The following is a 24,847-nucleotide window of genomic DNA, read 5'->3' as shown; positions in this document are numbered from 1 at the left end:
GCAATCAGCTGAGCAACTCCAGGTGCTGTCATCTTCTGATGCTGCATGTGGGATTTGCAGGTTTGGTTATAAACCTGTGGTACCAGGTCCAATCCACAAATACAAAAACATGAAGACTTCAAGAGTCTTGTTTACGTTTATTAAGACTTTATTAATTTAAAAAAAAAAAAAGACATTTAGTTGGTCACCTGTATGAACGGATGAAGTCAGATAATCCTCCTTTATAAGGCTGAAATGTCAAAAAAAAAAAAAAAGAAGACATTTGTAGTATACTGGCTTTGACATCTGCTCCTTAATCCTCTTTCCAACAGTACCTGTTGGAACATCCATGGAGACATGCCTGTAGATGACCTCGATTACTCTGATGCCATTGGGTTACATAGTTGTTTCCTGGGTGTGAGGTCCTACATTTTCCTTTTTTGTAGCAGTAGGTGTCCCAGGGGAGCTCTTAACTTCCATGTATTCAACCACTCCATATGTGACCATAGACAACACAAGCACAGCCAGTAAAATGTATAGTTTGATGTAGACTTGCAATGTGGTGCTGTAACCAAAGGCAATAACAAATCCACATGATTCCCACAGACGGTAATTTGCAAAGGCAGCCTCCTTGTTTTTCTCAAATAAAACGCCGTAGAGTCCTGAAATCAAGGAGATGACGCTTGTGAAGGTTAAATTTGAAATAAGGTATTTTCTGCAAGAGATAAATAGGCCATGAGAGGGAAAATAGACCCTCCCTCAGGAATGTCAGAAGAAGGAAGATAGAGGCTTTGTCTTGGAACATTTTTTTCACTCATATGAAATGTAATAAGTGAAAGAGCAAAAATGATAAAGTAGCAAAAATCAGAGAAAAGGGTGAAAGAAAATGAGAGGAAGGAAGAAAGGATGTGTGCTATTGAAGTGAGGTAGCAGGAAGTTTATTTTTCAAATCATCAGCCAGAAAAGGGAAGGTTCGCAGACCAAGTCTTTCATATTCCCTGGAAGGCTCCCACTGAGCTCGGTCAGCCGCACACCCGCAGCTGGGATTCAGGCAGGGATTCCCGCCTCCAGATCTGACTGGTCAGGCACCCAGGGAAGGGGAGAGGACTTGTTTTCCTCTGGGTGCTGAGCTAGCATCACTGGTGATAAAGAAGCAAGCAATTCCACTGACTCAGCTGTGGCGAGCAGGGAGGAATATGATGAACCTTGACTCTTCTCATCCACTTCTGTATCTAACAACACATATGTTTGAAATATGCACATTCAGCCAAAAGACAAAGAGTACAAAGTTCTCTAGAATTCTGGGTAGGCTTAACTAACCTTTCGGCTTTGCTACCCTGGGGGAGACATCATCTGTATGCAAAAACTCACTGCTTCCTGATGGCTACAAGATAACATTAACTGATTGTTTCAATTTACATGTGATGGAAAAGTTGGATAAGTGCATCGTAAGAGGTACTTAGTTCATTAAACTGTCTGTGAATTATTTGATAATCCTTCGTAGTTTTGCCTAATAAATGAGCAAGTACAAGTTGTTCATGTAACAGAGACTTTGCAAATATAGCCTGTGTTTTCTTCTGAAAAGGGATTTATGCATGCATGAAAACGGCAGATTAGTGAAAAGGGTTGGAATGTTTCTGGTACCATGACATTTCTACGTGTAAAGATTCTGGGTTTCAGCTGGCACCTCTTTTCCCTTCTTATGAAGCCTTCATTTTGGGTCAAAGCAATGGGAGAACTGAGTGGGAAGCTATAGTCTGAAGTTCAACTGTGGGAAGTGTCGACTTGGCAGGAAGGTTCTAGTTTCCACGATGTATATAAGCTATCAGCTAGCAGTTATCAAGGAGCACAACGGTGTTTTTTCTTGAACCTAAACATTTATGTGTATCACAAACGCTGCTGAGGGCAGCATGGCACGAGTTGCCTGGCTGAAGCTGTGGAAGGACCTGCTGGGCTGGCTGAGTGCAGAGGCTGCTAGGTCTGAATTCTTGCTGGCAGCCACAGGCCCCTATTTTCATGGAAATATCCATCCTGCTTGCTACTGCCTGCTTTCCCACTCCTACAGCGTCTTCCCCTTCCTCTGGTACTGGTAGGCATGGATATGTAAGAGGACTGCTGGAAATCATTTGAGTCCAGGTTTATAAACTTTCCAGACTGATTCACATCCTTTCTAAAGGCACGCATCAGGCTGGAGAGTTTTATTTTCCTGTGGTCTACCTGATAGCTCTGCACTGCACAGTTGTTTGTGCCCACAGTGCAGTTACTGCCAGGAAGGTGATAATAGCAGCTGTGTTCAGTTTAGATAAGAGAGGGCACTACACACTCTGAAACGAAGCAGCTTTCACTGGAAATAAATGAGTGCACACACGTACACAAACATATTAGGAAACCTTTACAAGATAGTGACTCATCTATTGTTTGCCTATATATCCTCTAGGGGGAACTCCAGCATTAACTATGCACAGCAGGCCAAAGTAAACCATCTCTGATTACCATAAAATGCCCAAAGTATGCAGCACAATGCCATTGTATGTATTCAGTGGTTAATCTGCTGAGATGGAAGGGGCATTCATGGGATCTTGCCTAAGGAAGCACCACAGATCTTAGTCCCTAATGCTATTTTAGGTCTTAGTCTCGCCTTTGGAGTCACAAATTTCTCATATGACGTTAATGCTGTTTTCCCTGTATAAAACTAATGAAGGGGCAAAGAGATTTTGTCCTAAATGGGCATGTCAAACTGCAGATCCTGTTCTGGCATGCAGCATAATGCAGTACTGTCACTGCACGGTCTGCTGTCATCACTGTGACAACGCAAACCTTGTGCACTTTTGTTACTAGAAACTGCAGGATATGTGAGGAAGGTAAAACAAAACAAAACAAAACAAAAAAATACAAACATAAGATTTTTTTTTTCCCCAGTTAGCAACAAGTGTGAAATTTTTGTAAGCATCCAGCAGAAATCTGGGAATGTAGATGACCTATCACAGTGCTGTAATAGGGGTCAGACTTGTTGTCTGCGTTGTGAGCACTTGTTGAGTGTTGTGAGCACTGCAGAGCTCACTAGCAATGAAGAGTCGTCCACCATTTGTGCCACGTCCTGGGGTTGGGAACTGCAGCCATCTCCTAGCCTTGGTCTCCAACACTGAGGTCCTCTGCACTACCTCTTTTCCTAGTGAGGGCACCAGGTGCCCCCTCCTCAGGCATACAGAGGTGTCCTTACTGAGGTGTCCTCAAGGGAGTCAAGTGTCTGAGGGCAAGGCTGTCTGGGAAGATCCCTTATCACAGTGGCAGACTTAAAATTCTGGTTCTCAGGAGTGTTGGGAAGGAGATAGATGAACAGCCAGGGAGACTGTGGGCAGAAGCAGCAGGAAATGAATGAACAGCTTTTCGTCAGAGAGGGCAGATGATAACTGATGCTCTCTTTTCATGAACCTAAATGAGAGCACTGATTTTGAAGTCAAAGGCACAAGGATGTGGGTTGAGATAAGAGAAGCTGGGAGGGTGTCAGTTGATTCGTGTACCAGCTCTGCTCCAAGGAATATGACCTGGAGCTGCTGGAAAGACAGGGAAGAAGTCAGACTGGTCAGTTCCTTGTTTGCTACACACACTGGGAAGGAGATTGCTGTAAGTGCCAGGCAAAGGGCTGTGGTGATTTCCCTCTGGCTCTGTAGGAGGAACATACTGATTTATCCAGTGAGAAAAATCATCTCATCATCTACTGAAGCAGCCAGAGGGAGGGAGGCCCAGACACACGTGCTGATGTGGGCCCAAGCGAGTTAGTTCTGTCACATGCGTATTCCTACGGTATCTGCCAAATACGAATCTGAGGTGGAGGAAAATAATACTCATGAATAAAGAATCAAAATATGGGAGCAGGTGGGAGAGCATTTAACTGTATCTTGTGGACACAAGCTACGGCATTGACTTAAAAAGACTGCGACTGACAGTCATTAGCAGGCTGTCCTTCAAGGCATCAGAGACTATGGCTCTTTCTTGCCCCCTCCAGCATTTTGTAGTCTTTCTTCAGTCTCTAGAAGAGCACTTCCTCTAGTTTTGGTGAGGGATAAGTTTAAAGGATCCCTTACAGAAGTGAGTTTGTATCAGCTCAGTATCTGAACTGTCAGTGTATAATAATTTCACTGTATCACAAAGCAGAGGAACACAAAGATTATAAGGACAACTGCTATGTATCAGACAAGAAGTCCAACCATAGCCTTCCAGTAACAGACTCCGAGGGTAAGAAATGAGGCAAGTACAGAATGATCTTTCCCCTCTGATGCTCTCCTGACTCTGGCAATCAAAGGCAAAGGAACTTTCTGTGTTGGAGGTTTCCTCTGGATCACCAGGCTTAGTAACCCCCAAGAGCATTTTCCCCTGAAATGATGTAATTCCAGCCTAAAACCGTTTACATTTTGGGACTTTTGTAAATCCTTTGTCAATGAATACCACAGTTCAATTATGTAATGTGTGAATAAAAGCATTTCCTTCATTTTTTATGAAGGCTGCTGCAGGATAACTTTATTTGTTAACACTTTCTCTGTTATTGAGTGAAATACTGAATAAATCATTTTTTTCTAACCACTTTTTCTATACTATTCATAATCTCACTGGCTGCTTTCCATACTTATCACTTGTCTGGGCTGAAGCATTCTAGTTTATTAGTCTTCCTTTATATGGAAGTCTCCCAAGGCTCTGCTCCTTTTTGTTGCCTTCTTGTACCTTATCACATTTGATTATGATTTTTAAATGGAACAAATCAGAACTGCATGAATGATGGATTTACATGGTTGCATAATATTGCTCTGCGTGGTTTTCTCCCTTTTTTTTTTTTCTAATAACTCCTAACAGCCAATTTGCTGCTTCTTTTGTTGATGATCTTTGAGTTGATCTTTTTTTCAGTGCGCTCCTTTATTACAAAAGACAGACTAAATATATCATTTTTCTGAATTTTCTAATCTTCTGTGAAAAACTTGCACTCATCCAGAATATTTATTCTAAATATCTGTTATTATCTTCTGCAATGTTCTTCTGTCTTCATTTTGGAAAAAAAAAAATGTTTATTGAGTATTCTACTTTCTTATTCCTAACTTGTTCTTATTTCTTCAGGTTTCCAAAGAGCTAACGTATTTCTTTCAGATGTTGTCTTAGTCCCATCATAATTATTATGCACGTTCTAAACCAGATTGTTTATAAATACAAATGTGAATTTTTATATCTCAGGAGAATTCATTTCATTGTCACCAGGACTTACCATTAGTTTGTGTCTGCCAAATGGCATCAGATATGCCCCAAAGAGCAGGGAATATGAAGAACACAACAAGCTGGTTAGGATGAGGTTTCCACAGCAGTAGTGCTATTATGCAGGCAATGTTTGTAACTGTGGCTGTCAATTTAGAAAGAAAAGTGAAATATAAATGTTATTATAAGCAGGACAGATAGTGGTAGATGCGCTTTAAAATTCTACTCCCAACTAAAGCACAAGGCAATCTTAAAATCTTTCTGGTTCATTGAGATTTGCGCTGACTGGGTTGATATCACATGAAACACAAGACAATGCGATCCCTTTGCAGTCTTCAGTTAATAATTCTGAGCAGTGTCCTAAACTGAGATCCTGGAAGCTGGTGTGGCTTATATCCCAGAGGATGAGAACTGCCACTCAGCAGCAGAAGGGGCTGCTGAAAGCCCTGCAATCCAAATGCGATGCATGTGGCACGGGAGAGGAAGCACTGGTCGCCTCTCCTTAGGTAGCCCTTAAACACAGATTTTGTTTCAGGTCTAAAGGAGGCAATTAAGGATGTCTAGAGTGACTGCTGCCTTTCTGTCTTTCTTTTTAAAAGCAGCACGTAAATGAGTAACTGGCTGTTCTCTGTCACGGGCACACATTTAGAGTCTGAGTACAAAGACTATTAAACAGAACTGAGAGGTTAGAGGTCTTGCATTACTAATGCTATTTTTTTTTAATTTATTTTAATTTGCTTTTTTTTTTTACATCTAAAATTAGTTTCACAGAATGAAATGCATGTAGAACAATCACTGAATAGTGACAGTAATATAAAGGACACTAAATTTCTTCTTCCTTGCCCAGGTTTAAAAATTCCTGTGGAGGTCTCTAATAATGTGGAAGTCTGTGTAATGGAAGTAAAGTATCAATACACCTCAGCGTAGATACTTCAGTGGATACTAGGACAGAAATTAAACATTTCTTGGTGTTCTTCTGCCTCCATTATTTCCTGTAACAGCATTCTCTGGAGATGGAGAGGTTCTTAAATATACAAATCTCTTCTCATGGCAATCTGAACATTGCTGTTCCATATACAGGCCCTCAAGTTATTTTAGCCTGACACATTATCATATGACCCTTTCCTTTATTTTTCACCCTTTAGAACAAGCAGTGAAAAGTACACTAGGCCAATCTTTTAAATTTTTCCTAAAATTTCTAGATTGGTTATTGACAGTTCTTGGTTCACCACCCCCTGAGACTCAAATCAGCAGTGTATCCTACTAGGTTCTCGGTGGCTTTCGCTCCGTAAAGGTGAGGAAGTTTCACCCCAATGGAGAAGTCCTTCTCAGGTATAGTGTAGACCTCAACTTCTGCATTGTAAGATCATTTATCGCCGGTTGCATTAGAGCTATAAAGCATCAATTCTGAGCTCATCATTCTGAGTAGATAAAAGCAGGGTTAACTACACCAGCAAAGTGGTGTAAGGCAGTGACTTGAACACACTGGTTGGCTTTGCTGCTTCTCTTCTCATGAGTTAAGTTTTCCCCCCAACTGACTTTGGTTTTAACTGAGAGCTGACAGGGAGCTCTCCCTTTGTAGTGCACACAAAGGGGGGAGCACTGGATTTGATATTTTACATGAGGTGATCAGTCCTTCAAGTGACCTTTACATACCTAATGCAAAAAGGAGTTTTCTACCCGTGAACTGAGAGATCTTTCCAAAGAGCAGAGAGCAGAGGGAATTCACAGCTGAAAAGCAGATCATCACGTAACCAACATAGTGTATCCCCAGGGCACAGGTCACATATGTCTGCAAGAGAAGAGACGGTGGTGACACATTGGCTTCAGGGAAAATATGCAGCTAAGGTTCAAGGGTCTTAGCCTGTGTATTTAGTAAATAGCCAGCACAGACAAGGTCAAAGGAGCACAGCTACGGAGTTTGCTGACAGGTCTCTGGAGTACTGACATAGTTGGCCTTCAGCAGTGATATCCCTAACCCAGTTCCCAGTCAGACCTATGCTATGCAAACAGAGCAGTAACAAGCAGGGGAAAGCACTGGGGCACTGCTCACTATGCAAATAAAACTCCTGGCAGTGGCACTAGGAGTTTTCTGCCCTTTCCTTTGTACCTCAGGATCTGAAGATCAACAATCGGCACTATGATTATTACTGAGCACCTCCTGGGAAATGAGGAGGACCTCACCTGCAAGAGCATGCAGCCTCTGGACGTGGCCATGGAGTGCCCCTCTCAATGCATTCAAACACAGCAGCAGGTGCACTCTTCCATCTGCTTATATGCAAGGTTTGATAGCTTAAATTTCAAATAAGCAGCTCAGGAAGTTTGCCCCCTTTCTTTGGAGGCTTTCTCAACAAATGTGTGGAGAGCACACCTACTACGTGTCCAGGTTTGGAGAGGAATTGGAGGAGCAGAGGAGGTTTTGATCATTTCGATGTCAGGGTTTGGACATGCTGCACTAGCGACTGGTAAGGGCTTTCAGCCAGCAATGTTGATGGCTTGCCCTCATACTGTAAAGGTTCATAAAATAAAATATGTGGTATGTGTGCTGACTTGCACTTACAGAAACTCTAGCGAAACCAGAAGGAAGGAAGATACAAAAGCTTTGCAGACTTCTGGCTTTTCTCCCAGTTTGTTATTTACAACAAGCCAAAGAGTTTGAACCTGTAGCTCTCTTCTGTGGCCTCCACTGATGAGTTAAGCTCTCCTCTGTGCTCTTTTTAAGGCTGTTCCAAGGGACATGTTTACGGCTGGCCTATTCTGTTTGAAGATGTCACCCAGAGTTCACTCAAGTAGAAGTAAGCAGTAATTTAGCTAGGCACAAATCACCATTGAGAACATCTTCATTTAACAAGTAAATATAGATCAGATGCAACAGTAAGTCACAAAGGCAAAAAAAAACAATCAGACAGAAATAGATTTGCATTGTCATCCACACCTTTGTGTAGTCACCAGCAAGAAATCCCTGTTCAAGCCCACTGTACACTGTCAGAGGGATTAGAAGGCATTGTCTTTTATCTTTAAGGTGCTGGAAAGTTGCTAGGAACGTAGACCAAAGGGATGGTGTCTTTTGTATTTCTTTCTCAGTCTCTGCTTGGTCAGATTTGATCTGGTCCAGAAATATAACAATCAGCAACACAGCTAGCACACCACTAGCTGCAAAAACAAAACAAAAAGTTCATGAAAAAAATGAGGAACGCTGGAAGAAGGATGGGAAATCGCTTGTTGCTGTTATTGTTCTGACTTAGTGCTTAGCTCTCTATGGGATGTTTTGGCAGATGAATATGATTCCGCTTCAGTGTAAAGGCCATTTCTGTGTAAACAAGGAGGCCTGATCTACATTTGCATCTTCAGCATACAGCTGTGCACCTCGCAAATCCCCTCTGCTTAGCTGTGACTCGCCTGTTGTGACAGCCGCCAGGCCAGCTGCACGGCCACTGAGGGTGATGGCTCACCCTTCCAGGGCAGGCCAGGGGTCGCGGGGCTGGGGAGCTGGCCAGAAAGAGCTCCCTTTGGATCTATCAAAAGGCTTTAAATCAACACAAGCAAGGAATATTCACTTTAAGTGCCAAGGCATTCATGGTTGGGGGCGAATCTTCCTTCAACTACACGGAAAGAAAAATAAAGCACTAGGAGTAGAACCGCTGCCTTGGATCCCAGTACATGTAGCCCTTTTATTTGGTTAGCTATTTGGTCAGCTCTGAGCAGGACTTTGAGTACAGAATATGTGCTGTTTTAAAGATGACAGTGAACAGCTGTGGGTGACTTGAAAAAGACACAGGTTACAGCTTTGAACCTATAATTTCCTAGCAGAAGCAGCATATAAAAGAATACATAGCGTAGTTAATTAAAAAATGATTGTGTATGTATCAGTCTACATTTGTTGCTTGTGGAGTGAATCAATACGATTTTGCTCATGTTATCAGGAAGATAATTGTAGCTAATAATATACACGAAGCCACAGACTGGCAACTGATTGCTTTATGACAGATACAAGGCATGACTGTGTTTCCTCTCTTACTGATGTAGCTTAGAAATCCATCCATGCAAACAAGTGGAGTTAGAGAATAAGAGGAGAACCAGGCCCCTCTTCTCATCCACGTGGCTTGTTTAATGTCCTCCTATGTTACTATATTTGTGCTACTTTCTGACGACTTTTACTGTCCAAATACATTAGCAGATTTATATTAAATTGCCTCAATTTCTAATTGTTTATTATTTCTCACCAATGTCTTCTAGAATGAAAATATATTCTCCAGTGTACTGTTTCTCCACTGTGGCTGGACTGTAAACCATTAAGAGGTGTGTATTCTGCCAGGGTGTTCATTAGTGTGTATGGGCTGATGGTAGGACTTAAATGGATGAGAGCAGGACGTGCACATTTACAGAACAAATATTCTAACAAATATGTCAAATGAACCAAGAGCGACTACAGGAGATAAGTAACTGCATGGCTTAATAGTGATTGGTATGAACATAAATAGAAACATGCACAAAATAAACAACAGGAGACTTACCCATTATTGGCTCTACCCAAGCTGGCAAAATACGTATTCAGCAACCAAACAGGGGAGATGTTTTAAAAATGTCTCTAAATGAAATATCTAGCTATATGGCTTCCCCTGAGGTAGGAAAAGACGTATCTTTTATTAAAAGCTTAAAAGAAAAATGAAACCCTACTGACGCAAGGTCAGTAGACAGTGGGGTTGCATTCATTTTGCATGAGCAAAGCCTAAGGGAGTGCTGTATATGTTAGTCGTCAAATTTAAATTTGAACTTGCGAGCCAAACCTGCCTTTAACAGAAAGGCATCAGCTCCAGCACACTCTGTAAGGGAAATTGGGGAATACTCTTTGCGTTTTCTCACCGATAAGGAATGGAGGCTTGGGAAGGAGAGAGGATTTGCTGTGATGGACTCGTCTGGTGAGTGCTGGCTCTGACTGGGTTGCATACGCTCTGTATGAGCATATGACAAATTCTATCCATCTGTCCCAGAATAGCGAGCATATATGTGTGCAGAGACTGCGAAGATATTTTAACAGAGGTAAGGTGACATATTGCCTTGCTAGATACTTCCCCGTTATCTAGAGATGAACCTGTTCTGAGCCAGATGCATTTTGAACTTCCTTCATTGCTACAAGATGTCACTGTATGAATCTTTACATATCTATTTTTGTCATTCCAGTTTTTGATGGCATCAACCTTCCCTGTCTTTGATTTCTTTCTAGCCTTATGCAAGGAAGGTCTATTGGAGCTGTCGTTACTAAATGAGAGACGTGCCAATTCGCCTAGCACTGCTTTTTATCTTCGCCTTTCGCACAAATGTATTATAATTCAAGCATCACAGCTGAGAATTGACTGAAGCTGTAAAATCTCAGCAGGGATCCAAAAGCCTCCCCCCTAAATGACTGCATGTTCTGGGAGCCATGGTACAGATCCACCTCTAATTACAGTACAGTCCTATGGGGGTCACCATACCGGGCTACAGCTTTACTCCAGGTGAAAAGTGGCTTGCTCCTTTAGGCAAAAACGATGTGGCACCGGCACACAGCATTTGAAACTCTTCAGGAAGGAGTTGTTTACAGCTCTCACATATCATATTTCTTTTTAGCAAACTGGGTTGAAGGAGGAAGTTGGAAACTTAATCTGTAAAATGATGCTTGGTTTCACAAATAGTGGGTTCCTCATCAGCGATATTCATTAAAGATTGCGTGGATTACTTACCGGTGTAGATCCCTAGCAGAGTGTATTTTAAGGACTCGGAGGGTCCTGCTGACGCAGTGGCGTTAGTGGTCTCGCTCATGCAATCATGTGCTCCGCAGCACGCTAGGCTTTCTTCTGAGATTTCCACTATTTCGGTAAGAACCAAAAGAAAGGCAGGACAGAGAAGACATGAGGTGAGTGCACACTGGATATAAGGACATAATGAGAAGGGAATCCAGCACTCAGTGATTAGTCATGGTTTCAAATCCTTCCCAATTAGAGGCGTTTAACTTCAGAATCCAAGCTTAACACACAAAAATTTGGTTTAACGGAAACAGTTGCTCAAGACAGAGCATTGAATTGGCAGTTATTTGGAGATGTGGACTAAAGCCAGAGGCTTAAATCTGAATCCCATCTCAGATTGCAGCATTTAAAGTTCCAGCGTGTATCAGTACCTCTTAATCATAATACACCACCGGAAAGGTGCCTCAGTTCACAACAGCATCGAACGGCTGGGCCTCAGCTCTTACAGCCAGAACATACTGCCCCTCTCCAGGTAATTTCTGTATAAGTTATAGCAATGGAAACCACCTTGAGACATCTTCCTACTTTATTAATTCAGATTATGATTGCCCGTTAATGCAGTCTTCCAAGAATCCGGCTTTTCCTGGCTTTGTTACGAGCTTTATTACTATTTGAGAACATACTTGAAACCAGACCAGCTTGGCAGAGTTTGGAGTAAGACCTTTGCTTTGTTTAATCCCTTCAGCCTTGTGCTGGGCACGTGCCAAAGCGGCACACGTGCGCACACTCACACACCCTGTGCGTCCCCGTGACACTGTGCCCACTTCCTCCAGGACCCTGTCTGTAAAGGCAAAATACTGACCCTAAGCATCGTCCCAAATAATCTGCGCAGTGGGAATTGATGATCAAGACCCCATAATTTCAGTACTTTTGTTGTAGAATTTGTCATTGGCCCAAGCATAATAAAGGGCAATATGGTGTACCTTGGCTGGTTCCTTAAACAGGGCCTGATCTGTAATTTTTCAGTCGAGTTACTGAGTAACTACTTTTAGTGTGCTTTCCCCCATTGCTTCCAATCAGTTCTGCTGTGATGTGAAGCAGCTGTTCACCAGTTTCATAAACAGCTTTAGATTCAATACCAGATTAAACTTAATAACATAAAATAATTATTATTGCCAATGGCTACTTCTACGTGGTTTTGGACAAACAGATCCTCAGCCAAGTGATGATATGCAGAAAGTGACTCACACTAGTAAAGCATGGAAGAGCATAAAACAAGTATTTTATCTGTACATATATCATCTGAAGATGAAGTTGTAATTAGAGGTATAGAAGGTGCCAGGGTGGGCATGCTCTGTTCTTTTGGAAATAAGGCTACAATATCGATGAATGAGAGATGATGACTCTTGCAACTTACATTGATTGCTGTCTCCCGATGTAGCATTGCATCACAAAGCAGCTTGCCTTGCTGAGTCTGGATGCAGTGATGCAGGCAATATGTCAACACATTCTGATTCTGCGGGTGCATACTGTATCTTTCTTACTGCTCAATGAATTTTTAAGCACATTTGAAGTGGGCAGTATAGGTAGGTGCCTTTGCTGCACTGTCAGAGGAGAGGCAAAGAACTGGATGCCTGGAGACCCTTACCCCAGCCAGAAGTTCTCTCTAGATTAAAGCCGAGTCACGCTGACAAGGCACGGTTGGAAAGTATGACTTGTAGCATGGCTGCTCATCACTGAGATGTGCTGGTCATTGCACACCTCTCAGGAGCACAGCCTTCCCTGAAATCCCATGTAGCTGACAAAAAGTAAGTAAAATTTAGAGTTTCTTTGGACTTTAAGGAACATCCCTGGATGTAAAACTAGGAGGGGATTTCCAAGACAGACAGCATTTTAATCCTCTTTTTAACATCACTTAATGTGACGCGTACTGTGAGGCAAGGAAGAGTAAAATGTTTTGCAGACCCCACAGCTGCACCAAATCCTCTGGCCTGCAAATGAAATCAGAGCATCTGGTCCCTCCTGAGATATCGTGTGGCTCAGTAATCAGGTCAGCAAGGCTCTGTTGCAAGTGATAAAGTCCTTCAGCATTCTGCTTTGATGGTGTTTGGGTTTAAAGGAAGCCTGATTCTCCATAAGTGTCACAACTACCTTGCCATATAGCCAAGGATTCAAAGATTAAATCCTGATGCCAACTCCTGACATTTAGGTTCAACCTAATCCCTATGTGAATACCCCCCAGAGGATGTACAGTTTAACTGAGCCAGGGAAGAGAGGTAACTTCTTGCTATTCATAGCAGCAGTGGATATGGAAAGCTCCTTCCGTGTGCATCCTGTTCTGACTTTGACAAAACAGGGAAAGCCTGGGAGACTGCAATAATTATAATACACCATAGCACTTTGAATCTCTAAGGTGGTGTCCAAGTATTAATTTATCTTCACAACTGCCCATTTAAAGCTTATGCCAATTACAAGCTTGGGAAATGAGGGCAGTGCTGGTGAGTGATTTCTTCAAGCTACATCAACATCTGCTGCCTGAACCTGAAACATGCTGGAGGAGCCCTGGCATGCAGACTCCTGCCAATAACTACTTCTGTTTCTTCTTGACATTTCTGAAAAGCACTAATTTTCAGTAAGCACCAACATCAGCTTGACTAACCATGAATGTTTAGCAGCAAATTAATTCAATACTACAAGCTTTGCGAAAAGGCTGCTCCAGTGCCTTTTGTTTTAATCCACTTTAAATAGAAGTCAGATCCGAAAGACTGTCACTGCCAGCAGCCTATCTGTGCTTTACAAGACAGGGGTGGAATTCAAAAGGAACTCAATAGACGTCTATTTTTGAGCTAGTTGTCTGAACTCTGTTTATAGCTGATGAAGAGTTGATAGAAAATAGACAATTCCAGAGAGCAATTTAGCCAATCTACTTCAGACATCTGCCTTCAGATGAGCTAACTCACATCTGAAGTGTTTGTTTTTACTGCCTAGGATGAGAATTGAGGGTCAGTAGCTCAACTACAGAAATCTATCTTTTACTATCTAAAACTAGCTGATGTATATAGTAGAAAGAAGCGCCAAGAATTTAAATTATTTTACCTTTGTTGGAAGACTGGCTAAATATCAGGGATGAGATAAGATTTCCCCAGATTCCAGAGGACTGAAATATCAGAAAGAAGACCCCAAAGTATTGGTTGATAATGTCTTTCCCATTTTTTCCTGCTTTCTCAGCGTACGAATTGCCAGCAATGGTGAGGTAAGTGCATTTGGCAGACCAGAGTGGTGCTCCTCCTAAGCCCAGGATCACAGAGGTAGGGATTAGTGTGTACCTGCCAAAGAACACTTTATTTAGCATGGTTATCATCCATTAGCGTAATAATCATTTGCCCAAAGTTCCAGAGGCAAAAATAGACATCAAAGAAATAGATTTATCCTGTGTGTGATTCAACAAATCTATGATGTGAAACCAAGAAAGGGCCAGTCTTCTGAATCTTAGGACCTGAAAGTTTCAGGACCTGAAACCATGTGGTGGTCCTCTGCTCACAGAGCCGCTGGCTAGAAAACAGCTTTCCCTTCAGTACTTCCAAAAATAGTCCAAACAGTCATTTGGATTTTCAATTAACCTTTTTTTTTTTTTTTTTTAAGGGAAATCTCTGCTACATGTATGAGCTAGAGAAGCAGCATCAGGTGGGTAGATGGATGCATTCATTCTGGCTTTTTTCAGCTTTTCACTTCTGCTCCAGCTGTTACTGGATTTATTTATCCCTACTCCTTGCAGGCAATACCTTTGGCATTTAACTTTTACATCCACAACATGGAGCTAGGGTAGGGGTTGAGGTGAAAGAGAGTTTTGCCCTAACTGTTATCTAGTCCAGAGACAGTAGAGAGGGTTCAAGTACTTGAGCACTAGTACCAGCTAGCATAGAAGTTCCCCAAGGAGAAGGTAATGTAGCAGCACATAGAGCCTGCGATGGTCCACTTGCAACCCAGCTTCTTGATGAGGATTGGAGGGAGAAACATGGACGAGATGATAAGAGCAGCATAGAGAACACTTAGGGAAGCAACACCCAGGCCTTCCTCTGAGTTGAGACTGCTCTGCAAGGACAAAAACAGCGGGTGAGACAGATTTTACCACAGGTGTATGCTGCTATGGTGTACAGAGGGTGGCTTCAGGCAGATATATCCAGCCCTAGCTTCCCCCGTCTCCAACTCCTTTCCCCAGAGCATTTTGCTTGTGCATTAATGCTTATTTTCTCACAGTGATAGCCCTTTTGTGAAAATACAGTACTGAACCACGTGAGGATTGCTCAGATCCAAAGCGTTGGTCAGTACTTAGATTATTTAATGTAATTTGTTTGAGTTTCTTGTTGAAAGCAGGCTGAATGAAGGATAATCTTTTTTTTTTTTTTGTCCTTCTCTCTTTGCCCCAAGCAAGAATATCCTTAGCTCTGCATTGCAAGAGCTGACTTCGCCACAGTGAAAGATGCTTTACTTCAAACTGGAGGTGTGATACTGTCTGAATTCTTCAGCCATCGGGACAAGGAGCTGAGGAGGGGATTTCCTCTGCTGAGCAGTGTCAGTGCATTTGGGGACTGGAAGAGTTGTTTTGCCAACAGGCAAAGAGACTCCCTGATCACAGAGGTCTCATTTCTAACACATCAAGTGTCTGCTTTTGTCAGCTACAACTTCCCAAAATTAGGAGCCAGGCTTTCAAAATCATATGGTTAGCTTAGTTTTTAAGAGGGTTTGTTGTGTGTTTTTTTTATTTTTTTTTGGGGGGTGGGGCGGGGAGAAACATTGAAATAAATAGTGCCTGTTTTTAATACCTATCCTGCAGGCTACAAATCAATAAAATAACCTACTTTTGATTGTGTCTCAACAAGTTGTCTTTAACCACCAAGATAAAATGGAGGGAGAAGAGGTCTACTTTGTAAGTCGGCACCACTCCGTGCTGCAGGAAAGGGAACATCCGTGTTCCAGCACTTCACCTGAACATGCATGGCTTCAGATGAGTTTCTTGACTGTGATGTCTTGTGTTTATCATTGCCCCTCTCATTAGTCTGCCCAGCTCGTAACATCTCCATCCATTTTGGGACTGTTTTTGCAGAACTTTCTTGGGCTTGGAATTTGAGTGTTAGCAAATATAAACTGATCTCGGAGAGAAGAGACAGGTGTGCAGAGCTAGGGGGGACCTCCCCTGAGATGAGATGAGCTCCTTGTTACTGCAAACAACTGTATCGTATTATATATGTATCATATTATACAGAAAAGAAGCCTTAATAAACATATCAAGCTCCACCTTTAAAGCATAGAGATTCCTACACCAGTTGGAAAATCCTTCAAGAACCTAATTGCTCAGGGATATCTTTTAATATCCTGCCTAAACCTGGTCATGGATGGCTTATATACATTTGTTTGTCATTAGACCAGCAGTCTTCTAGTCTGGAAAACTCCTTGCATTTATCTAACATGAAGTATTCATAGAAAGCAATGGTATCCCCTCTGCATTTTATTTTTCTTTACTATACTAAACCAGCCAGCTCTGAGGTATGCTATGCTGAGTGTTCAAGTCGTTTACAAACCTCTGTACTGTGTTTTAGGATGTTAATATAAATACAAGCTGGGGCTGCCTTTGATATAAAATAAGATTTTTTTTATTACAATGTTACATCATGAAACTATATTATTTTATGTTCAGATTATTTAATAAGGTGGGCATATATTTTTATTATTTAACATCACTGTATTATAATAATATTGAAATTATAGGAATTTAGAAGTATTCATAAGAAACCCTTTCCAGAAAAGGAATTTGTTTTCAATTTTGCAATATATTCTGAGAAATATCTCAGAGAAATTTAGTTTTTGTTCAGACAGCTTATACGGATCAAACAAAGTACTCTGATGCAAGCATTCAATCTATTTGAGAAGTATTAGAATCATCTATTTAGTAGATGCTATGAGTCTGGGTGAGGGATTCTAACCTGTGCCAAGCTGATGTCCTACCCTATGTAATTTAGGAAAAAAAAAAAAGTGCATACCTTCCTCACAAAAGCCATGGAAAGACTGAGGGATTTCACACCACCAGCTGGGCTGGTGCGCTTCCAGGCCAACGGTCCTGCCAGCTAATGGGAGATGCTCCACTTACCTGCAGACTCTGGAGCCCTCCATAAGCAGTGAAGAGAAGTAAAAATCCAAAAGAAATGACCAAAACGTTCTTAAGATTCCTTTCCATGTTGATTCAAACAAGACAAAGTTCTCCCAGATCACAGAATCGATCCAATTATTCCAGGGGATGCTTTGAAATGGAGAAAAACAGATTATATTTTGTTGGAAAATATCACTTCTCACTGTATTTGTAAAGGAAAGAGTTGTTAATTATTTGAGGATCGGCCAATGAACTTTACTTTTTCCGATACTGAAAAGTCCTCATGGAGCTGTTACTCATTCACCTGTTGTGCCTGTGAGGCAATAAGGAGTGTTCCCAACTGACATCTATCAGGTTTTATTAGATTTGTGTTTGATACTCAGCTATATAAGTCATTTGTGATACTCAGACTGATTTTAATATTGCAGCCATACGCGATATATCTCTCCGTTATCACTAGCACGGGAGAAAAAAATGGCAAGCAGTTAAATGCCTGTCTGGCATAATGATACACCAATCCATAAAGGGCAAAGATTAAAAGATCACATGGAAACCTATATTAGGCCTATTGCTTAACTAAGGTTAGAGAAGAGTACTAGGAAATGAGATTGTTTGTGTTAAAGTCTCATCTGCATACAGCAGCTCCATTGCTGTGCAGTGTATCAAAACACGTTGCTGGCTGCCTGGCAAATGGCAGCTCCTTCATCCACAGGGGAACCACATCACATGGCTTTGATGTTTCAAATTTACCAAGTTGTAGTCATTAAAATCATTTTTTTTTCTCATCTTCCCCATCAACAAGAAGAAACATAGACCTAGCAAATAAATTAAAAAGCAATTTACCTTCCCCTTCTCTGGCCCCTGGAAAAAAAGCATCCGTTTTGGGATGTATTTTACCTTCCCAGTGCTGCCTGGTTCAAGAGGCGAGAAGTTCCTCCCTCTCCAGCCTGTCCTGCTGTGTTTGCCCCTCTTTTTCCCTATTCTCCCTATTTTCTGTTTGTTAGTGACACACTGGATACTCTGGCCACTTTTTGGATACTCCCCTTCTGAACACACCAGGTTCCCCTGCCCCTAAGCCAGGCAGGGTGAGCAGACCCCCTCCAAATGCTTCCTGCAGCTTTAGCAGGGGAGGGATTTGAACCTAGGAGCAAAATGGGATCCAAGACCCATGCCGTACCACGAACATGTTCAAGCGGAGGTGGTAGGACACGGGTCCATAGTGTCCAGCGAGAATACACAGTTTAACTGGCTTGTTCCAAATCCCACTAGATGGCACAATTTTGCTTCCCAGAGGGACACTCGAGGGTGAGGGGAGGAAGTTGTAATGCATTAATTCATTTAAATACATTAAAGAGGTCACGGCTAGTTTCGCCTTTGGAGAAAATTCCAGTATATGCCTTTTCATTTTCTTCTTTTGTCTTATAATCTTCTGGAATGAAATAATGCAGAAAACATAATCTTTTAATTCTCTTTTGTTAATGGTACTTCTACATTGCAAGTCTAGAAAGTGAAATACCGGCTTTTTATTTTACAGACGGCCATGCTCAGCATGCAAACAGTTTCAATTAGATCACAATGTGACTCCTGTTTTGCAGTGGTTTTAATCCTCTATAAAGCTTATAAACCAAACTGGTGCTACTTTGGCCTCCTGTTTTCCCATCTTTTTAGGTTTATGGACCCTTGCAATCTTCCAATCCAGATGCCTGCATAATAAATTTACACCCGGTGATGTTTCTTTTGTTTCTTTTTTGGACACCTTAGAAATACTCTGCAAAATTCTAGGGAGCTGAGGTCACATTCCCTGAAAAAGTGAATGAGAAAATGCAAGAACAACAGTTATCCTAAGCTAAAGCATAGTTATAACCTGCTCCTGCAGATACGAGAACCATGGATAGTAGTGCAAAGCACACTCAGTTCTAAAAGCCTTTATTTTCACTGCTCTTTCCTGGCATTGGCAATAATGACAGCACAGCTTAAAAAAAAAAAAAAAAGAAAAAAAAGGCAAAAACAAACATTAACTTGACAATATTTTTAAAATGCTTTGTTGGATAGATTATCTGATCAGCACTTCTCTGGTGGAGGAATTCTGAACTCCTAGCTCTGTCACGTCCTCTTAGCAGCACCATGTTGAAGAGCTTATGGGGGATGGTGGGTTTGGGTTTTCTTTTTTCCCTTTTCAAGTGATCAAAGACATTTATTCCTGTTCCATCTCCCTTGCCCAGAGCTTTGGGTTACCCAGCTGCCTGCTCCTGAGCCTCTCCCTAGGAATGCACAGTCTCTACCACAGAAATCTGATAAGGCTGAGGAGCTCTTCCTAGGTACCAGGCAGCAGTGTCTCCAGCAGGCCTGCTGTGCATCACCCTTGACACCTCTTTCATTCTTTCTGTCAGTCTAACCAAGATTAAGTGAGCCTCGGGAGCTGTGTGCTGCACTTTGGGCTTAGCTTTCGCATGGCAGACTGCAGTCACCAAACTGAAACGTCCCACAGAGCACGATCACAAACACAGAGATAGAAGAGGCTAGTTAAATTCATGGCTCTGTCCCACAGCCCGTCATGTTTATTTTCCTGTGTTTATTTTCTGAGTGTAAATGAGTGCAGGCTTTGCTTAAAAGATCATATCAGCAGAAGGTAATCTTTATGTTGTTTTTGGTTTTGTCTTTTTTGTAATTTATGAATATCTTCATTTTTACCTTCATAATTATTTTTCATTTCCCTATTTCATCTCTTTGCTGGTTAGATATATTGTTGAAGCAATTATTTTAACCACAACAACCCCAAACCCAGAATACTCACCGTAGGAATCTCTGTCTTGGGAGGCTGTTAATTGATTAGCTCCTAGTCCCTTGAGTCTATCTGCAGAAAGGATGAATATATATATATATATATTTTTATGCTGCCTGGACAATGGTTTGGCCACCCCTGTAATTGGGCAAGTGTTGCAAGAGCTGCTCTCAGCTGGCCGTAATTGGCACTGGTCTCTGAGGAGCTGGTGCCGAGGACGAGTGCTTGCCCGTGGATGTCTCCAAACACAAGGGTGGGGAGAGGGGTGAGAGGAGACAGCCTGCATATTCCCACCTGGAGAAAGGAAGCTGATTCCTGCCCTTTTTCCATGGTGAAGGCATTGCAGATGCACTGGAGGGAATCCCCAGGACAGAGCCTGTTGTCCTGAGCTGTAGCATTACTGCAAAGCCCTTAGTATATTGGCTTGTGCTGGAGATATTAAGGGTGGCACAGCCAGCAGATTGCATGGTCCTACTTGGCAGGTTACAGAGAGCTACCTGGATAACATTCCCAGCAGGCTGAACCCGTGCTGCTGCTATTTAATCCAGTCTGGTAGACACAAGAGCCTCTCTACCTAGAAACTTCTGTGGGGCAGTCAGGACCCTCCTTTGACTAAGCTACCGCCACCCCAAACACTCACCTGAGGCTGTCAGGCAGAAGACACTCTTCATGGACTGTAGCAGTGTGAGTGTCTTGAGGAAAGAAATTACTCCTCCAGAGAGCGGGGTACCTGTGAATCATAAGGCCGACGCATGGGGCAACATTAAGTGATCCAGGTAGGAGAAGTCTTTCACAGTTTTCAGCTGGCATAGGAGAGCATTGCTGATTCCTAGGAGATGCCCATGCAAGTCTAATTGCAGCAACCAGTCCTTTTTCCAGAGCCCTGCTCTCCTAGGAAATGAGCCTGTCCTGAAATGCCTGCGGTCTTCCCACCCACCCACCAGACCAATGTCCCAAGTTCTCCATTCAGAAGAAAAGGGGCTGATTAAAATTCAGGGCTGCTTGGCCCAGGCTGCCTGCACAGCGTTTCCTTTCTTGCTGTGAAAGGCTAGCCATGTTGCTCTGTTCTCCCCTCCTCCTTCACCTCCTTTGGTGTCCTGCTGATTTTGGAGCTGAGACAGGACCGGCTGCACACGAGGTGCATGCCTTGTGAAGCCCAGCCATTTCTGGCCTGGGGGGTCTTGATTTTAGGTGTTTACCTCCCCGAGGGTTAAGCTCACTCTCCGTGTTTGTGAGGCTCTACCATGAGGGTGAGCGCTGGCTGGGAGCTAGAAAGGCTGAGGTGGTCGGAGGCCTTTGAAAACACAGGCTGTTAAACGCTGAGAGAGAGTCACAGCTCAGAGGTGAGATTCGTAATACTGAGCTGACCAATCGAGACATAAAAGCTGTTTCCTCCCAGAGGTAGGACTGAAGGGGGCTGCCACTCAGTGAACTCATTTTGCCCACAAAGTCAGGGGAATATGATTTTTCTGGCACCAAAGGTGCCAGCAGTATGAGTTGCTCCTGTGCTCTTCCAAAGGCCCAAACATCCCCCCCCAACCCCCAAGATTTCAGTTCTCATGTCCAAATTTCCTGCATTTTCCTTCTTTCCCTTCAGATCCTTTTCCACCATGCAATGTATCCACAGATATTGGCTTTTATCTGTTCTCCCAAGCCCCTGCTACGTGTATGGCTGCATAGGCATCAGCATACCTATTCTGTCAGAATCCTACCTGATGATGTCCTCTGTCTTTCTCTGGAGATGCCAAACTGTCTACCTCAATCTTCCCTTCTGTCCTTGGCGTATCCTGTTCTCCTTTACTGCTTTGGTGTTCCCTGGCCATCACCCCACCTTAACGTCCCTGCTTTTCCCTCCTTACCTCACCTCCTGAGTGCCATCAGACTTTCTGCTTCTTAAGGGAGTCACCTGAAAATTACTGGTTGTTACACTCATTTTAGGCTTTAAGGTCGCTTTCCCTCCTCCCTCAAAACTGTTCTCAATAACTCACTAGGACCCTGTGCAATTTGAATATCGCTTCATCAAGGAAGAGGAGGAGATATGTCTTGTCTTCTGCACTGGGAGCCAACTCATGATAAAATAGGGAGGAGAAACAGAAAAAGAGCAGAGAGGATGCAGGCCATAGGCTTCAATGCTGTTAAACATTTCTGTCAGTAGGACTCTGCAGGAGCCCTTCCTCATGGGACACTTGTCTACACTGTCAAATCCAGCTGCCAAAACACCAGTATTGTCTCTGTAGTATAGGCAGGAGTCAGTTTGGGATAGGACGATGTGATGACAGCCCAGGCTCACTGATCCATTTTTATAAGCTGGAGAAACAGTTCCTTTAAGTTTTCAACCTAATAGATGTTACCAGCCTCCTGAGATTTTCATCCCTCTTGGCTGGAGCTTTCAATGCATCAACAAGTCTATGAGGGCATTCACAGATACCAGCCCTAGCCCAGGGAGAGATTCAGGCATTCTGAAGTTGAGCCCCTGCCCTGTGCAGCAGCCGATCTCTCTGCAGAGGACAGCTAGGGAGGGAGATCAGCCCCTCCAGGCTAGCAGTTGCCAGCGGACAGCCCCTGTTTCTCTACTGGAACCATCTTGTGCTCATTCTCATATATATAAAGGTGCTGTCATCTGATTCAGACTGGCACATATAACCTTCTTAAAACTGTTGCCTGAGCACTGACAACATACATGTGCCTTGCTCTGCATTTGGCATGTTTTGGAATAGCCAGGGTAAACCTGTTTCTAATCCTAAACCAGTGGCTGTGACTCAGTTGGTAGGACTTAACACCCTGCTAAGATAAACATGCCACTGTTGTGATCTGTGCTTTTCTAATGAACGGTAGGGAGGCAGATCCCGCATATGAACAATAGACTTTTGTATGGCAGCGGCTCTAAAGTCTTAAGAGCCATTTACCGGAAAGTGCTCAACTGCACATTAGCTGCTCATAGGAGCATGCATCAGAAATTCCCTGCACACACCCATGGAGCAGGCTGGGAGGACGGGACGCTGTCAGCAGCCCAGACCATTTGCCAGGCATGTACTTTCGGCTTTCCTTTTGGTTCACGTGGCCGCTCATATTGTTAATGTTAATAACTACCATGTTATTAAAAGTCCATTAATGGCTAGCAAAAAAAAAATAATAATAATAAAAAAATGTACCACCTATTTACAACCCACTTGCCATCAATGTAAATACCTTTGTCAGATAAAAAGCGTAAGTAGCATGAGTCTCTTCCTCTGACGGTTTGGCTGCCACTCGCGTGTGCTTTCTGTAGCTGGATGTAGTATAACCACACACAGGAGAAGGAGCTACCAAGCTGCAGAAGTGCAGGCAGGGGCTCCTGAGAGCGAAACATTAAAAAAGGGCTGTTCTGTACAGGCTGATGTAGAGTTAGGCATTAGAGAAAGCGGTTGTTATAGGCAAATAATCACATCTGATAGAATTAATCAGAATAGGTGATTTTGTTGTTTTCTTTCCTGCAGTAAATTCTGATGATACAACTTCTTCCCTTTCCCAGTAGATATCACCATAGGATGTACCTGTCCTTTTCTGTGACACAAAACACAGAGAAGGTCCATAACCTTCCCCTGGGGTGACAGAGCGTCTCCCAGCCCTCAGCAGCAGGGTCCTTCCCTTGCACCATTATTAGTAAATTATGCAGCCATCCAGCACAGCTGGTTCCCTACCAGCCATCCCTGACCCTTTTCTTGCCCTCTGCAGTCTTGCCTTCTCCCACACGTGTTCCTCTAACCGCAGGCTTATTAGTCTGTGGCTCCTTGTGTTCAGTCAAATCAAATTACCTTTTCAAACAGCTTCCTGTGTACATTCAAATTATGAAGCTATGATAGATACCTCTCTGGAAACAGGTACCAGAGTCCAGCTGGGAATGTCTTGATGGTTGATCCTCTGAACAAGCTCCACATCTCTTGTGTCTTTTATGGAGATCAGGAAGCCTTCTGTGTCTCTCTAACCTTCTATAGATCTTCCCAGAAACAGCCCCATAAGGGTTGCAAAACTCCTATCCCATGCTTTCCTGGAAATTTCTCTTCATTTTGTCAGCTACTGATGTAAGACTTCAACTAAGAAGCAAAGAGTATATTTAGGAAGATAGGGCACATACAACTCCACCTCTTGCTTATCATCTGAAATGAGTAGTTACTATTCTGCTTGCATTCTTGATTGCATATTCATTTCTTAAGAACTGCTAATATTCCACAGAAGTTCTCCTGCCTCCAGAGAAGTGCAGAGACTGCTCATCGTGATCACTCTGTCCCTTCACAGAGGCTGTTCAGTGACTGTGGATGGAGGGAATTAGCAGTTGCTCCCCACACAATATGGAGAGTGCTTAATGGGGACCTGAAGGTGAAAAGTGTCAGTCTACTACCACCAGTTCCTTAATCATTTAGCAGTACCCCAGGAATGGTCACCGCATACAAATAGTTTCAGCCTGGATTGTATCTCTGGAAAACCATCCTTGTTTTTTTCCTATTAAGGGTCACTCACAGAGTCTGTTCCAGGACCCACAGCAATGCTGACCTTGGTGTCAGTACCTTCAGTCCTTCGTGTGCCTGTGGATGGATACCCTTGGCTTTCCCACGTGAGAGAGTTAAAGCTTGGTGATGTCAGTCTAAGCAGGAGGCTAAAGACTTCCGAGCATTGTAGGACAAGTCAGGAGAAATGTGTTGGAAAAACTGTCAGAGCAGCAGGCAGGAAATCTAGAAGCAAAATCTAGTTCCTAACAGGCTACTGGCTTCAATAGACTCTCTGTGAGAAAAGGTATTTCTTTTCTGTTTGCTAGATTCCCTAAGGCCAACAAGCAGACCACAATGGACTAAATAAGTCTGTAGGTACTTTAAAAAGACATCTCAATATACTTAAATGTCAGAAATTATAAAAATGATGCTAAACATGGATTCCTCCCTGCCAGCCCTCTGGAGGTATGGTAGCTTTAATTATTCATCATTAAAGACTGAATTAATTGAGTTT

The 24,847-nt window shown here is 42.8% G+C and overlaps 1 protein-coding gene across 2 annotated transcripts; it reads right to left on the bottom strand.

The window, feature by feature from the left end:
- Nucleotides 1–127: 127 nt before the first annotated feature.
- UNC93A (unc-93 homolog A) lies at nucleotides 128–21,823 on the bottom strand. Of its 2 annotated transcripts, XM_080584005.1 has the most exons (11): nucleotides 21,580–21,823; nucleotides 20,508–20,597; nucleotides 19,880–19,939; nucleotides 17,086–17,235; nucleotides 14,851–15,032; nucleotides 14,037–14,266; nucleotides 10,938–11,063; nucleotides 8,153–8,370; nucleotides 6,874–7,009; nucleotides 5,231–5,362; nucleotides 128–641 (listed from the first exon to the last, which is right to left on the bottom strand). In XM_080584005.1, the coding sequence occupies exons 4-11, from the start codon at nucleotides 17,170–17,172 to the stop codon at nucleotides 376–378; spliced, it is 1,377 nt and encodes a 458-aa protein (XP_080440131.1). In that variant the 5' UTR covers nucleotides 17,173–17,235; nucleotides 19,880–19,939; nucleotides 20,508–20,597; nucleotides 21,580–21,823; the 3' UTR covers nucleotides 128–375. The 2 variants fall into 2 exon arrangements, with proteins under 2 accessions (XP_080440131.1, XP_080440132.1); XM_080584006.1 differs by lacking the exons at nucleotides 19,880–19,939; nucleotides 21,580–21,823 and having other exon boundaries at nucleotides 20,508–20,748.
- Between the last annotated feature and the right edge of the window lie 3,024 nt (nucleotides 21,824–24,847).

The sequence above is a fragment of the Anser brachyrhynchus genome (genome assembly GCF_964034855.1).
Source record: "Anser brachyrhynchus genome assembly, chromosome: 3".
NCBI classification, from domain to species: Eukaryota; Metazoa; Chordata; class Aves; order Anseriformes; family Anatidae; genus Anser; species Anser brachyrhynchus.
This window is presented reverse-complemented; position numbering and strand designations above follow the sequence as displayed.

Bases quoted from the DNA above. Each gene is read 5' to 3' on its own strand.
- UNC93A (XM_080584005.1), bottom strand. From the start codon at position 17,172: ATGGAAAGGAATCTTAAGAACGTTTTGGTCATTTCTTTTGGATTTTTA. The intron at 14,267-14,850 runs GTACTAGTGCTC...GTTCTTTGGCAG, and splicing joins GGGAACTTCTATGCTAGCTG to GTACACACTAATCCCTACCT. The intron at 8,371-10,937 runs GTAAGTAATCCA...TTGTTTTTGCAG, and splicing joins TCTGCTAGGGATCTACACCG to CTAGTGGTGTGCTAGCTGTG.